The sequence below is a fragment of the Euprymna scolopes genome, chromosome 38 (genome assembly GCF_053919585.1).
Source record: "Euprymna scolopes isolate OS-2025 chromosome 38, ASM5391958v1, whole genome shotgun sequence".
Classification (NCBI taxonomy): domain Eukaryota; kingdom Metazoa; phylum Mollusca; class Cephalopoda; order Sepiida; family Sepiolidae; genus Euprymna; species Euprymna scolopes.
Window position 1 is genome coordinate 9151409 of NC_136519.1, and position 16308 is coordinate 9167716.

A 16308-nucleotide genomic window follows, 5' to 3' on the forward strand; every position below is an offset into this window, starting at 1 on the left:
AACTTATAATAATAATTATCATAATTATGATAAAATAAATAAAAAGAATTAGCTATATTAATTACAAAACATTAAAAATCGACATCCTTTCTATTAAAAATACATAATTTTAAAAACTTTTAAAAATAAAATTATTTAAACCAAACTTTTAAATGGCAGAAACAAATATAAAATAACTGACTTCTTCAGATTTTTGCGAATGTTTCGTGGGTTTTTGCGACCAAGATTGATTTTTATGTACAGTATGTTTTTTTTGTTGTTTTTTTTTGTTTTTTTTTTCTTTGTGTGCGTTTTTAATACAATTCTATATTTATTTAAAGTGCGATGTATGTTGGTCAGTGAAAGAGAAATCTTTCTTGGCAGAGGCATTTTTTATGCATAATAAAATCACAAGGATAAGAGATTTAAAAAATATATTATATATCACAAATCTTTTTATATTTGTTCCTGCCATTAATAAGTTCGGCTTAAATTTATTTATTATAATTATTCCAAGTTTTATTAAAAAGTACTGTAAATATATTAAAAACGCACTCAGAAAGACGCCCATTTATTTAAATATCTTTTATTTAAATACGTTCATTTTGTTACTTACTTTAAAAAAAATCTTTTGTAAATATATATTTTTTTCTTTTAAACCTTGAAAAGCTTTGTAAATATATTTTTTAAAAATCTTGCTCGCGAATATTCGAATAGACAGAACATCGATTTTTAATGTTTTGTAATTAATATAGCTAATTCTTTTTATTATAATTATAATAATTATTATTTTAAGTTTTCTTAAAGTTCTGTAAATATATTAAAAACGCACTCGGAAAGATGCCCATTTATTTAAATATATTACTTTTGGATTTTTTTTGTCATTTAATAAATTGATCACGTGAGGGTATCATGAGATTAAATCAGAATTTAATATTTAAAAATATATTAATTATCGCTAAAGTTAATGTTTTAAAGAATAATTAAATTGAATTGTATTGCACACAGAAAAAAACAAAACAAGAAAAAAACGCTATACATAAAAATCCGTGAAACAAACTGAAACATTCACAAAATCCGAACAAGGCAGTTATTTTATATTTGTTTTTGCCATTAAGTTTGGCTTAAATGTATTTAATTATTTATTATAATTATAATTATAATTATAAGTTTTATTTAAAAAGTTCTGTAAATATATTAAAAACGCACTCAGAAAGGCACCCTTTTCTTTAAATATCTTTTATTCAAATACGTTTGTTTTGTTACTTACTTAAAAATTTTGTAAATATATTTTTAAAAAAATCTTGCTTGCGAATATTCGCTTATGTCTGCTATTTGACGCATTTACAAACAACCGACGCCATGTGCTTGTGCCAATGTCAAGGTCGAATCACCGGTGCCAATTGAAATGTGTGCCGGTTGTCACTAGTTGTCGTTGTCTGCCACAGGGTATCTATTCTTTACTTGATCCCTTCAAGTTAGTTTTAATTTATAATTAACTGAGCGCCATCCATTTTTCTCTCTTAGCAATCTGTATTTCTTTTGCTTCCTCTCTGTTGATTCAACCACTCTCTAATATTTCTTTGAGAGAATTTCAAGAAAGATTGACTTTTTTTTTTTTTTTTTCATATACCCATTCAATCTACATATGCATGTTCGTACATACTAGTGATGGGATGATTCCAATATTTTTTCAACTCCAATACAATTACCAATTCTATACTAAATTTCTGATTCCGATGCAATTATCGATTCTGATTCTTAATAAATTTCTATATATTTAACCATAAAGCTGTTAGTTTTTCCAATCACCGTAAAAAAAAAAATACATGTTAACTGTGCAAATATTTTCTCAAGCCTAAAAATAAATACTTATGGATGATATGGTTTAGATTTTAGTATTACTGGTAGTCATTGCTATCAGCAGTGGAAGATTTTGTTTTAAAATCAAATAAAAAAAAAAAAGATAAAAGAATCGTTTTGGGCATCGGAAAATAGACACAATTTTATCTGATACCCCAAAAAGTTCTGATTTTTCCGATTCAAATTAATCGTCCCAACACTAGTACATACCACAAACAATTATGTGAATTAGATAGCAAAATAACTTTTATTTTTTATTTTTTTTCTTATATATAACATAAGTTAAAATTATTTTAGTTTTGCAAAAATGTCGCAATTTATAAATTTTCAAATAAAATCAAAGTAGAATAAATAAAATAAATGTAGCCCACATTTGGGACCCTAATGCTTAGTAGTTGTCTTCCAGAATTTGTAATGATTGATTAGTTTAGGAGAATATTCTATACCTACAAGTATGTGGACATATACACACACCTAACTTTATATATAAATAAAGATTAGTTGGGATATATCATTGGATTTTGATGTGCTGAAGGTTATTTTTCTGTTAAAGTCTGGCACAGAATGGAGCGAGGAAGAATATGCAATGCTCGCAAAAGCTGTGGCTAAATTTCCTGGTGGAACTACTGGAAGATGGGAGAAAATCTCCGAAATGGTTGGTCGTCCAGTAACTGAGGTAGGTGTAAATAAAGTTTCTTATTTGTGTTAGATATTGTTTTGATTATTCGGGTTGATAAACTGCTGCTGCTGCTCTGAAAACTTAAGAAGTGATGAAGAATTATTTTTGACTTATCCTCTGCAAAAAAAAAAAGACATACTTACAAAAAAAAAAAAAAAAGGACAACCATTGTAATATGGATACGGTCTTAAAAGAACAAATAAATAAAAATAAATGTATCTAGATCGGCATTTTCTTTCTTTTTTAAAAGCTTCTGCTCCACTACATGCTGGCCGTAGACATCGATGCCTCCATTCAGTCCCAAAAGACAAAGGATACCCCCTGTAGGGGCAGCTGCACATGTAATTGTGTGGCAAGTATTGTGCAATTCCCACCCACACATCTCCTAAATCAGCACTTATTGGCCTTTTGGCCAAGATCAAAGTGTAGTATCTGTTCCGGCAGATGCTGCACTTAAGATGGTTTGTACCAGTCAATGGAGGGGAAGCCCTCTATACTGGGACAATTATTATTTTTGGTAACCAGAGTGCCCCCTTTTTGCCTACTTTAAGGGGAGCTGGTTTTTACCCCACATTAAAAACGGCCTTGTGCCTAATTTGCTCAGTGGGGGAGCAAATAAATACCATCTGTTCCGGCAGATACTGCACTTAAGATGATTTGTACCGGTCAGTGGAGGGGAAGCCCTCTATACTGGGACAATTATTATTTTTGGTAACCAGAGTGACCCCTTTTAGGGGAGCTGGTTTTTACCTCACATTAAAAACGGCCTTGTGCCTAATTTGCTCAGTGGGGGAGCAAATAAACACCATCTGTTCCGGCAGATACTGCACTTAAGATAATTTGTACCAGTCAATGGAGGGGAAACCCTCTATACTGGGAACCGCCTGGGTAATACCTAGGAGGTCCACCCTCCCAGGCCTTGCCACCGGGCTTTCCGGTGGGGCAAGTTTATTGCTTGCTGCCTGAGGCGCCCCGACCGGGGAATGCCGACGGGGTTACTCAGGCAATTTTTAAAATTGCAGGAGTGCCCCTCCTTTAGGGGAGCCTGCGGGGTTCCCACTTTCCGGCCTTGTGCCACATAATGCTGATGTGGGCAGCATTTAAATAAAAACCCTCTATACTGGGACAATTATTATTTTTGGTAACCAGAGTGCCCCCTTTTTGCCTACTTTTAGGGGAGCTGGTTTTTACCTCACATTAAAAACGGCCTTGTGCCTAATTTGCTCAGTGGGGGAGCAAATAAATACCATCTCCTAAATCAGCACTGCTCAAGTCCAGTGGCAAGGAGAAGTCCTGGATGACTGGAAACAATGCCGAGATAAACGAAAAGCACATACAGCACGTGAGAGTCTCAAATGGTCACCCATCTGGTACTGGCTGGGCTCATTGTTGCTTAACTTCAATAATCTGATGGGAACCGATGTCCCAAACATGATTATGCCGTATCGGCCATAGACAGCCATTTCTTATAGTCTATCTTTTCCGACTGCACTCTTTCTTCTCTCATTTTACATGCCGATTTTCTTCAGTACCAACTTTGTTTCAGCTTTGCCAGCTTTCGCACACTTCCTAATTTGCATACGCATTTAAATGCTGCTCCTGCTACTAATGCAATCGCTTTCCATCCATCCATCCTCCGGCTGCTGCTATTTTCGTATGCGTTCATGTGTTCTGCTACACCATGTTGTCCAACCGAACACAAAAGGCAAATCAGCTTAAGCTCCAAAGGTTCAGCTGTTCCTCTATGCCTGACTTGTTGCAATAAATATAAATATTACTATCATTTGTGGTAGGATTGCACAGTTATTTTTTTGAAAATCATGAGCCGTCTTATCACTGGAAATAAAAACTTCTGCTACTTGTGCAGATTAATGATGTTTTAAACCAATGCATTTCAGGTGAAAACATTATTACGTACTTAAGTGCTATGTCAAAATTGGTATGAATTCCAAGAATTACAAAAATGATCCAGTAGGAAAAATAATTGAGTAAAATTAGAATTTATCGAATTATCGAGTTTTATTGTATGTTTAAATGTGGAAGAGTTGTGTGACCAATTCGGTATGACAAACTGACTTGATTTTAAATTACTTAAATTAACGGCCTCCCATTTTTCAACATAAAATATCAAAATGAGATTGTGGATGATTTTTTGGTTACAAATACATTTAGCACATCTTCTACTGGATCATTTTTTATAATTTTTTTCAATTTATACTAATTGCTAGATGACCACGAGTGGGGAACCATCTGGGATGATCAAAACTTTTGGAAAGTTTTGAATGGCTCACAATCATGGACCTCACATTCAATAATATATTATTTCAAAGAGCAAGCCGATTTCTTGGGCTTTTTCTCTTTTAGTTAAATATTTCTCCTATTGCAAACTTGCTGTCTGTGAAATGCATCTATGCACCATAAGTTCGTAAAGTTTTCACCTGAAATGCATTGGTTTAAAACATCATTGATCTACCCAAGCACCAAACTTATTGATCGAAGAGGAGGGGAACTATCTCAGATGATCTTAACTTTTGGAAAGTCTCAAGTAGCTCACAATCAAGGAATCTCAGATCCAAAAAGACATTATTTCAAAGAGCAAGCTGATTTCTTGAATGTTCTTTCTTCTTTTAGCTAAAACGGAGTACAAAATAGACTCCGTGGCTTGGTGGGGGATGCCCTTTTCTCTACCCTGCAACCTCTTTCCCACAGAAGAGACGTAGCGAGCTTGTCATTGTTCTATCGTTACTTCCATGGCAGGTGCTCGTCTGAGCTCCATTCTCTGGTCCCCCCTCGCCAATCTTTCTCAAAAAACACCCGACTAGCTGAAACCACCGTCAATAATTTTCCCCACTCCCTATCTGTGCCTAAATCAAAACGTAGATACCATGAACGAAGCTTCTTTCTTAGAACTGCATGCCTGTGGAACTCTGTTCCACTTGCCTGTTTCCCTCCCGACTTCAATCTGGATGTCTTCAAGTCCAACACAAACAAATTCCTGATGAACCCCCCCCCCCCCACAAGTAATGACACCTTACCAATTCTCCAATACTATTGCTACATTTTCCCTTTGATTACTGTACACACAATAACCCTTATCCCTGAGTGGCCATTGGGCCTTGATAAGTGGTGAACTCCATGTAAAAAAAAAAAAATTAAAAAAAATATTTCTCCTGTTGCCGGCCTGCTGTCCATGGAATGCATCTATGCACCTTACTAAACATGCAACAACTTGATGTACGATTTGTTTGGGCATAAACAAGAAAAGCTAAAGAAAAACAGTGTCTACCGCTGTTTATTTTTAAGAGCTACGTGGTACGTTTTTGTCTCTAGACTAATTCTCTCTCATGCTACTTGGTCACTGATTGCTGCTTCTCGTATTTTAACCACATTTTCCCTATGCCTGTCATTTTTGACCTTATGACCCCATTGGCAACTTAATTCTTACTTTTATGCTTTAAGGCCTCCTGAATATATAATAATGACACGGTGGAACGATAAAAACAACTTTATCTTAAAACTTTTATTGAAAAAAATCAATTCAGGTAACTTGATTATGTAGTGGAGTCGACATCTATTCACTGTAGCCGCCTTCAGCTTCAATCACCGCCTCCATACTAGTCCGGAACTGAAAGCATGCCTTTTCCTCAAGCGCTGACAGGAGCTCGGCAAATACTGACAATCAGGCTGGCTTTGGTGGTATGAGAGGTCGTGTTGGTGATGTTCTTGATATATGACCAAACAAAGTAGTTCAGCAAGTTCAGGTCGGGGAGGAGGGGGGGCAGTGAGAGAAGGGTATAAATTCGTTGCATTCCTTCTGAAGCCAAGCCTGGGTCTCTTTGGATTTATAGGCCGATGCTGAGTCCTGCTGCCACACCTGGGGTCTGTCAGTGACCACCCAATTGCACCAGGAGATCACCGCACTCTTCAGTACTCACAAGTACACTTTGGTGTTGACTTTCAAGACGACTTTGAAGATGTGAGGTGGCATACACCAAAGACCATAACCATGGCCGGAAACTGTTTTCATCACTCTGGGCATGTCCCTTTTATTTGTGGCAATCGAGTGATGCATTCTGAGGGTGCTGGCAATGGTCCTGTTGTCATAAAGTGGGTCGGTAGAGAGCATGAGTTGTACAGCGGCGCATCTCTGATTTCGCTCGTTGAATATTGTGTCACTTTCAGACATGATAGAAGGCTCCTATTGCCCTTGCGATTTGTACACAACTGGCTAACTAGTAGATGGTCTGCAACAAAAAAAAAAACAGTTTTCATCTAACAAAAATGGAGTCTTGTTTTTTCTAAGGCAAAAATTCTATCATTCCACATATCATAATATTGAAATATAGAGTTATGGGTGTAATGTAATATTGTCCGAGAACCAACACGTTGTAGCCTCAGTCACAAAGAAGACCAAGAATAGAAAAGAACTTAAACTCATTTTTTTAGTACATTTATTTTTTTGTTTTCTCGTTACTGCTGTAATGTCTCTCATGTCATTGTCTTCCATGCCTCTAACCTGATCTCATCTTTTTTTTAAAAATCTTTATATTTCCCTACCAGTGACATAATTTTGCATGCATTTGTGAATGTCGTTCGCGTTATGTTGCAGCAAGTGATTGATACGATTTGTATTCCATTAATAATAAAAAAAAAAAAAAAAAAAAAAAAAAAAAATCACCTGTGTTGATGATACAAATGCAAACAACAGATGGGAAGATTTAGTCATGCAATAGGATGTAGATAAGGCAAGATTTCTTTGGTGATTTCCTCATCAGTACAAGATGAGATGCTGAATGGGTTTCACACACATTGGAGTCTACAATCCCCCTCTCCCAGACATACAGGGATTTATTTTCATGTGTTACGTTCTCGGATATAATATCTATCAAAAAAAAAATCCACAAACTATTCTCGAATTGAATGCGGGCCATCACCAGAAGATTGTTACGATTGCGACAATCTTTAATTGATTAACTCCCTTGCAGCTTAGATACAAAGTCGTGTATGGATTTGAAAAGCTAGTGCATTCTGACCTACAAAAAGTGCCTGAGCAGCCTCGTTGGCAATCACGGATACAGAAACTTCACGATTAACAAGCTAATCCCTTCTCATAGCGAAGGCAAATCTTGGGAAGGCTTACCTCCTAAAATTGGACAGCACAGCAGTCTAATAGCAATGAAGCCACTGTTGGACTGATCGTGCTTTTACAGGGTTTGTACAAAATTGAAAAGTTCTTGAATTTTGACTCAAAAAGGCCTTATTTCTATCATTTCCTTGAAAAATCCTTGAAAATATGGAAAATGTCTTGTAATGGCTTTGAAAATTGTATTCTTTATGTCCAGTAAAAATTTCTATTGCAATATTAAAAATAAAATTAAAATAAATACTATGAAATTATTCAAGTATTAATAAAAATACCAATAAAATATTTTTTAAATATTGGAAATAAAATTTAAATACATTGTTCTGGAATGGCATACTAGTGTGGATACAAGAGTTACGTCCCTTTATCAGAAAACTACCTGAGTAGTTTTCTGATAAAGATTGAAATCTCCTCTGTCTATTTTTGCTTTCATTTATAATTAAATTTTATAATTTTTTTTATTTTTTATTTTTTTATTTTTTTTTTCAAGGGGAAAGGAGTAGTGGCGACTGCCATAAATAAAATTACTTCCCTTTTCTTAAAAAAAAATACTTTTCTTGCATGGACGGGACTCTCCAATGGTGACCCCCCCCCTACCCCCCCCAAAAAAAAATGGACAAGACGGCAGCCATCTTGGTTGAAAATTAAAAGCTGTAAAGAGAGTTAATGTTTGAGATTAAATAAAAAGCATTTAAAACTACTTCAAAACATACAAAAATAAAAAAGGTTGCAAAATAACTTTTATTGGCTATAGTAACATTTATTGGTACTTGTACAGTTTAATCAAGACATTAAAAAATGAAAATATCGAAAAAAGGTTATATTGTATGTATCTGTTTTCAACTGAAGATCTCCGAATAAAAAAAAATTTCACTTAATATGATCAAGTAGTAGTTTTTTTTTTTTTTCTTCTTTTACAGCGGAAAAAGACGTTTTTATGACAGCACGTTGAAAGCAGACATCTTGGATTTTTTTAAAAATTTTGTTTGGATTTTAGAACCGCCACAGGGAGATAACTCAGTTTAAAGTGCCGGTACTCCCTCCCCATCTTTAATACTAGCTTTTCTTCCTAAAAATCAAACCTTTTGCTCGGTATCATAAATTGTTTTTTCTCTGTAAAAAAAAAAAACTACTTGATGAAATTGAGTGAAATTTTTTTTTCGGAGAACTTTGTTCCATAATGGATACGTACATTTTAAACTTTTTTTTCGATATTTTCATTTTTTAATGTCTTTATTAAACTGTACAAGTACCCATATATTTGTTGTATATTTGATTTATCACTTTTTCGAATTGCTGTGGTTTGTAAAACAAATCCCAAATTTTATTTTGAAAATTTGAATTTTGTCTGAAGAAGGCCTTAAAAAATTTTGAAAAGCCTTGAAAATTGACATTGAAAATCTGTACGAACCCCATTTTAAGAAATGATCCTTACGACAATCTTTTAATGACTTGAATGACATAAGGAGAGTTTCACACATTTACATGACTTATGTGTTTGTTTTTCGACTTTTAAAGATTTCACTATTCATCTAAAATAATTTTTAAATATGCGGCCAAGAAAACCCGGGCAACACCGGGTTGACACGGGTGTGAATAAATTTATTTAGTTTTGTTGTATATTTCATGTATTTCAGGTTTTAAGCAAATCTAAAGTCAACAAGAAGAGCTTTCCTATTAATGTCACGCCTACTTTGCAAGGTAAACTTTTCTATATTTTCAGTATTTACTTTGATAGTGCTCGATACACAAGTAGAGCTAGGTAATAAGTTTTGAAAATATATATGGCAATTAAGTTACACAGAATTTTCCAAGCTTCAATAAAACAAAACTCGAAATAAAAACAGCATTAGCTAACCACTACTGAGAGCTCAAAGAAAATAGACGGTCGCCAATAGTCAGGTGGAAAATAGTATGACAAGCCAACACATGTAGAAACTTAGATGACCCATGTAGACTGTTTAAATCAGAAATTAGGAGCTGCCTTGACAGAGTTCAAAATAATTTTGTAACCTAGTAGAAGATGCCCTTTTCTCTTCCCTGCAACCTCTTTCTCACAGAAGAGACGTTGCAAGCCTGTTTCTGCTTTATCGTTATTTTCGTGGCAAGTGCTTGTCTGAGCTCCAATATATGCCCCCCCCTTGCCAAACATTTACAAGAAACACTCGTCTAGCTGAAAATACTATCAATAATTTCCCTCACTCTTTATCCATGCCTAAACCTAAACGTAGATTCCATGAATAAAGCTTCTTTCTTAAAACTTCACGCCTGTGGAACTCTCTTCTGTTTTTTTTCCTGTTGATTACAATATGGTCATCTACAAGTCCAAAGTACAAGTCTTTTTTTTTTTTTTTTTTTTTTTTTTTTTTTTTTTTTACATGTGGGGTCACCACATATCAAGGCCCGAAGGCCACTCAGGGATAAGGGTTATTGCGTGTACAGTAATCAGAGATAGTATTGTAGTAATTATTAGTATTGGGGGTTTTGATAGAGTGACTTACTTAAGGGGGCAGTTTGTCAGGAGTTTGTTTATGTTGGACTTGAAGACGTCCAAGTTGTAGTCAGGTGGGAAACAGGCAAGCGGCAGAGAGTTCCACTGGCATGCAGTTCTAAGAAAGAAGCTTTGCTCATGGAATCTACGTTTGGATTTAGGCACAGATAAAGAGTGGGGAAAATTATTGACAGTAGTTTCAGCCAGACTGGTGTTTCTCGTGAAAGATTGGCGAGGGGGGGGGGATTGGAGCTCAGACGAGCACCTGCCATGGAAATAACGATAAAACAAAGACGGGCTCGCAACGTCTTTTCTGTGGGAGAGAGGTTTCAGGGAAGAGAAAAGGGCATTCTCCACTAAACCACGAAGTTTATTTTGTACTCTGTCAAGGCTGGATAGGCTGTTTTTAGCAGCTCCTGCCCAGATGTGGCAGCAGTACTCCATCCTTGGATGTACTTGGCTTTTTATACAGATAGAGAATTGCATCAGTAGTTATATATCTTCTGGAGCGGTAGAAGGATCCCCCCATTTTCCCAGTGTCCCTGGCAACAGATTTGATGTATGTGTTCCATTTCAGATCAGGAGTAAAGGTCAAACCCAGAAGCTTGTCAAAACATGGAGCCTCCCCAAGATGAGAGCCATCCATTTCAATTGATGCCAGATGGGGATCAGAGCTTTGATGATGTAAAGATAGAAGCTTGGTTTTGGATGCATTAAAAGTGACCAGCCACCTCTTCCCCCATTGTACCACGCGCTCAAGATCAGAGGAGAGAGAATTAGAGAGAACTTTGTCATTTACGGCATTTGATGTGTTGCCATAGATCATCGTGTCATCAGCATAAATGTCAACGAATGATTTAAGCATGTGTTTAGGGAGATCATTGATGTAGATCAGGAAGAGAGTTGGGCCCAGGATGGACCCCTGGGGGACTCCAGCATTTATATTGGTGGGCCTCTGATTTCTGCCCATCAACCACTACTCTTATGAACCTATCAGAGCAAAATGATTGAGAAAACATTTCCAGTAATACCGTAGCTGGAAATCTTGTGAAGTAGGCCCTTATGACATACCTTATCGAAGGCCTTTGATATTTCAAGAGCAATTGCCCTAGAAAGGAAACCTTTGTCAATAGATTCACTAATCCTATGTGATATAAACGTTAGCACATCTGCTGTAGATCTTGCAGAGCGGAAACCATATTGCATGTCACTAAGAAGGTTGTTTCTGTTGAGGTGGTTGACTACTTCTTTATTTAATATGGATTCCAACAACTTACTCATGACACACAGGAGACTTATTGGTCTGCACTGAGAGGGAGATGACTTTTCACCTGAATTCTTAAATACAGGGAATACTGATGAGGTTTTCCAGGGTGTTGAAAAGCACTTCTCTTTAAGGCAAAACTTAAACAGTTTTGTAAGTATGGAGGCAAGTTCTGGTTGGAGCTTTTTCAGCACTATAACTGGAATGCTGTCAGGGCCAGTTGCTTTACTGGAATCAAGATTCTTGATTAGCTTGGCAACCTCACGCACAGATATTTGTAAGTTGCATAGCGTGTTGTCTGTTATAGGAGGAAATACAGGGAGTTGATGGTCATTGTCGCATAGGGTAGAATTAGCTGCAAAGTTCTTGGCAAATAGTCTGGCCTTGTCTGATGCTGACAAGATGACTTCAGGTCCATTGATGATAGTTGGAATAGAACGCACGCTTCTGTTCAAGATCCTGTTTGTTATTTGCCAGAACTGGTGGGAACCAAGCCGTTGCTCAGCTACTTTGGATTCAACAGACTGAACATATAGCTCTCTTGCATTTTTTATTACTCTTTTACAGTGGTTGCTGGCAGTCCTGAAAGCAGCTTTAGTCTCAGTATATCTATTACGTTGGTAGCTATGGAAAAACTGATTTCTGTGCGCAATGGCAGCAGCACATTCAGGGAAGAACCATGGCTGGCTGTTAGGTTTTTGTTGGAATTTTTTGGATGGTATGAATCGGTCTATGCCTACAATTAACCATTCGGTCAGGTCTGATACTATAGAGGCCACATCCTTTTTAAACATGGAATGCAGAGGTAGGTCAGATATGAATGTACGGAAGCTAACCCAGTCAGCCATAGAGTATCGATATACAGTACGGTGGAGAGGTACGTCTGAAGACTTATTACATTTCATTTTTATCTTAACTGATACAATCGAGTGGTCAGAGGATCCCAGAGGAGATAGAACGGAACATGAACACAGCTCAGGGAAAGTTGTGAGGAAAAGGTCTAGTAGGCTTGCATATTGACCGGGTGTATCGGGCACACGGGTGGGTTTGTGAACAATCTGAGTGAGGTCATAGGCAATGGCAAAATCATGACAAAACCTCCCCTCGTCATCGGTTTTATTTGAGTGGGTCAGCCATTCCACATTATGGACATTGAAGTCACCGCAAATGTGAATGTTAGCCGAAGGATGAGTCTTGATGAACCATTCCTCTTAAATAATCCAATTTATTAAATTTTCACTCCTAACGGTTCCTGATATCCATTAATAACGATTACTATATTGTCCCATTCACTACTGTACACTCTTTAACACTTATCCTCGAGTGGTCTTTAAATTTTGGAATTGTCCCATCACTAATATATATATATATATATATGATGATGGTTGCAACGTCTTGTCAGACGAGTGCCACTCCCTCAGACACTTAAAATCCATGAGCCCAAAAATGACTTCCACAGCCACAGGACCATTTTAATAGACAAATGCCTGCAGGAGTATCTGTACACAGATGATGTTACAGAGTCTTAGCTTTGTACGACAGCTAAGTCTCTCTCTCTCGGTTCAAAATGTTGAGATCTAGCAACAAGCAAGAGCAAGATAGCCAACAACAAGTTAAACTGCAGACCAGCTTAATGCGGGTACTGGTCTCCCGCTTTATGGTTTTTTAAATCAGGGATTTGCTTCTCCTAGAAAGGTTGCCTTCACCACGGCTTACGGGAGCCCTCTCAACCCCAACACACACATACATACACACAAACACACACGGTGCTAGTTGGCCATTGACCCCGAAAAAGGGTTCATTTGCCCTTTGGAAGGTCTTGTTTTTAATCATTCAGGGAGACTAGCCACCACTATATATATATATATAGTCTTTGAAGTTTTTAACCTTTAAAACTATACAAAAAATCATTTTTTATCATTCGTTAGAAAACCATCTAGTCAGTAAGTTATTTAATGACCTGCAATCACTGCATCAACTCGCTCTCGAATTTACTATAGTACCAATAATTTATTTTTCAAGGGATCATCAGTTGTTTACCATGAAACACTGTTTCGGGGATTTAAAAACAAAACAGTATATTACATCATGGCTCCCCAGCAATGTTGATCAAACACCACCACCCTTAATCTTAGGAAGAAGACATGTTACAAACATTTGATCCAATTTCCTATTCTTAATTGCAATTACTAATCTTTTCATACTATAAAAATGAATTTCTTACCTGTGTGATTCATTAATTTCCACATTTAAAATGGATATATTTTTTAATTTTTCAGTCTTGTATTTATAAGATTACGGATTAATCCATTTAACTACTTATCACCCCCACTATGATTAGTATTTAGTATATTTACATTCTTATTTAAAATTAGATATATAAAGGTTAAAAATATTTTTACATATATACACGTTTTTTTTTTTTTTTTTTTATTTTATTTTTTTTTTTTTTAGAAAAAAGATTAATAATTGTAAATTATGAATCCGTTTCAAAAGGAAAGGCAAACGCAATCAACTTGAGCGTACGATCATTTCGGAAACGATTTCTTATTAAAATTGACAATAATTGACAAAGGTTTTGTCTTCGAATATAATCTCCTCATCAGCAAAAAATAGGGGGGGTAGTTAGGACACCAAAACAAAACTAGCATTTTTGTAGTAAGGCAGATATTTCTTATCGAGTTGCATTAGAAAACTTGTTTTAAGTTCAGTCAGTATATCTTTGGGCATGCTGCTGTATTTTGTCTCTGAATGGTTGAAATAATTATTTAGAGTTTCTAATGATTCGCACATGTTGAGTCATGAAACAGTTGACAAACAGATAAAAATCTGATAATGAATTACCTATTTTTCATTTTTAACCCTTTAGCATCCCTTTTTCCAGATGAAAACTGATTAAAATTTTCTATATGTCTGAATACTCTATATATCAAATTTTAAGTCTGTAAATCAAAAATTTGTTGAGTATATAGGTTGAGAGTTGTCCTCATACACACATTCTCACTTTTATAGATATATAGATTTTTTTTTTTTTTTTTTTTTTTTCATTTTCACGCTGATTTCTTTTCTTTTTCCAGGAAGCGATGCTGACAGCATCAAATTCAAATCGACAACGCGCACATCACAGATAAGTGACAATATTATATCAACAAAAATTGACTTGAATAGCACAACCGAGTCTAGTGCCACTGAAAACAATGCTTCGCAGACAAACTGTAAAAAAAAAAATGTAACTAAAGGCAAATTGGTTCCACAGGACCGGACTTTTTTAGTACCAGCCGGGACATCGAAAAATAATTCTCAGACGGAATTGCAATCAGCTGATGATACCAGTTCTTCGTCAGAAACACACTCAAAGAGTGATACTCCTCACGGTGATGCGGGAGGTTGGTCACAGAATGAACAGATGGTTCTTGAAATGATGCTGAGACAATATCCAAAAGGAACCGACCAGAGGTGGGAAAAAATTGCTGAAAACTTATCCAATAAAACCAAGGTTGGTATTTGGAAGTGTTAATCTTTAACAAAGAATGATGATTTGCTTTCTATGTTTTTTGTTTTATTTTATTTGTTTTTTATTGAATAACTAGCCTAGGTGCTTGGCATCATCTGGGTGTTTGGAGGTGTGGGTTGAGCAAGAAAAAAGTGGTAGTAGGCAGGTAGGCTCAAACCTGTACTGCAAAGGAGGAAAAAAAAAAAAACGTGAAAAAAAAAAGTGATATCTTCACCATTGCATCTATCGCGAAACGAGAAGTGGCGAAGGTTTAAATTGAGGCTAGTCAATCGAAAAGAGGCAATGATTTTCAAAAATACAGGCGGAAAAAGCGACCTCTCCTTGTAAAAAAAGTGCCCAGTTGAGGGTGAAGGAATTAATGTTTTTGGCCAATTTTTTTATATTTGGCATCCAAATGGCCGTGCTTCAAAATGATACTAATCTAGTGAAAATCCGTCACCTCTGTCAAAAGTTTTAGGCAGACATACAAACATACATACATTTAAACAGACAGGTGAGATTTATATTAAAGATGATATGCTAGGGTAATTTCCTGTTGATGCATATGTTCTTGCGTTCTACTCTTTTTAAAAAAAATGGGATTACTGTAATGGGTGTGTGCGTGCTCACACTGGACACCCCTCGAGGTATGAGAATGCACTCATTCAAGTGCATTGATGACACTAGAGTCATTCATCAGTGACTTTGTTTTATCGTTTTTTTGTATATATTCATTAGTGTAACGTGACAGTTAAGTAAAAACCGTTGGTTTGCCTTGAAATTCGTTATTAAAAATTTCAAATATTGGTATTATAGTATAGTGGCACCCAAAAAAATTTGATCCGGAAATAAAGATTTTGAGTGTAAAGTCATTCTTGACATAGAAAAATGTGGTTAAAAAAAAAATTTTAAAAAATATGGCAGCATGAATTCAGTTTGAGAAACTTTCTCAGATAAAGAATCGATTCAATTGTGATCGGCAAGAATGCAGTGGCCATTTTGTTTTGACATGGAAAGAATTCAACAAGATTCAGTCATTTTATAAAATTGTTCTGACATTTGATTGGTTCGTTCTTATATAAGGAATCACCCAAATTTATGGGGTATATCCTCACATGACACCAAAAATATTGCAACAGATACTCTCATAACCAGATGTTGTTCTGAAGTTACATTAATCAGAGTACCGAAGTATGTTTGAGTTTGAACAAATGTGATACAATTATATCATGGGGTATGTATTCATGCTGAATGTCTAATGAATGTAGCAATACTAACTGATCAAAAAACTCTTTTGAAAATCTTAAATTTCAAGGTAGTTCTACTAAAGTCATCATATTTTAATAACTGAAGCACTTTCGTCCTCAAAATACCACCATTTCTTTGCAAATGAATA

General features: G+C 35.7%; 1 protein-coding gene across 2 annotated transcripts in view; it reads left to right on the forward strand.

Moving 5' to 3' along the window:
- Positions 1-16308, forward strand: part of LOC145263067 (dnaJ homolog subfamily C member 1-like) — a 73490-nt gene that overhangs the window by 40289 nt on the left and 16893 nt on the right. For both annotated transcript variants that reach the window (XM_080119924.1, XM_080119925.1), the window contains exons 7-9: positions 2396-2518; positions 9302-9365; positions 14497-14915. In XM_080119924.1, the coding sequence (XP_079976050.1) occupies positions 2396-2518; positions 9302-9365; positions 14497-14915 (606 nt within the window). The remainder of the gene's footprint in view (positions 1-2395; positions 2519-9301; positions 9366-14496; positions 14916-16308) is intronic.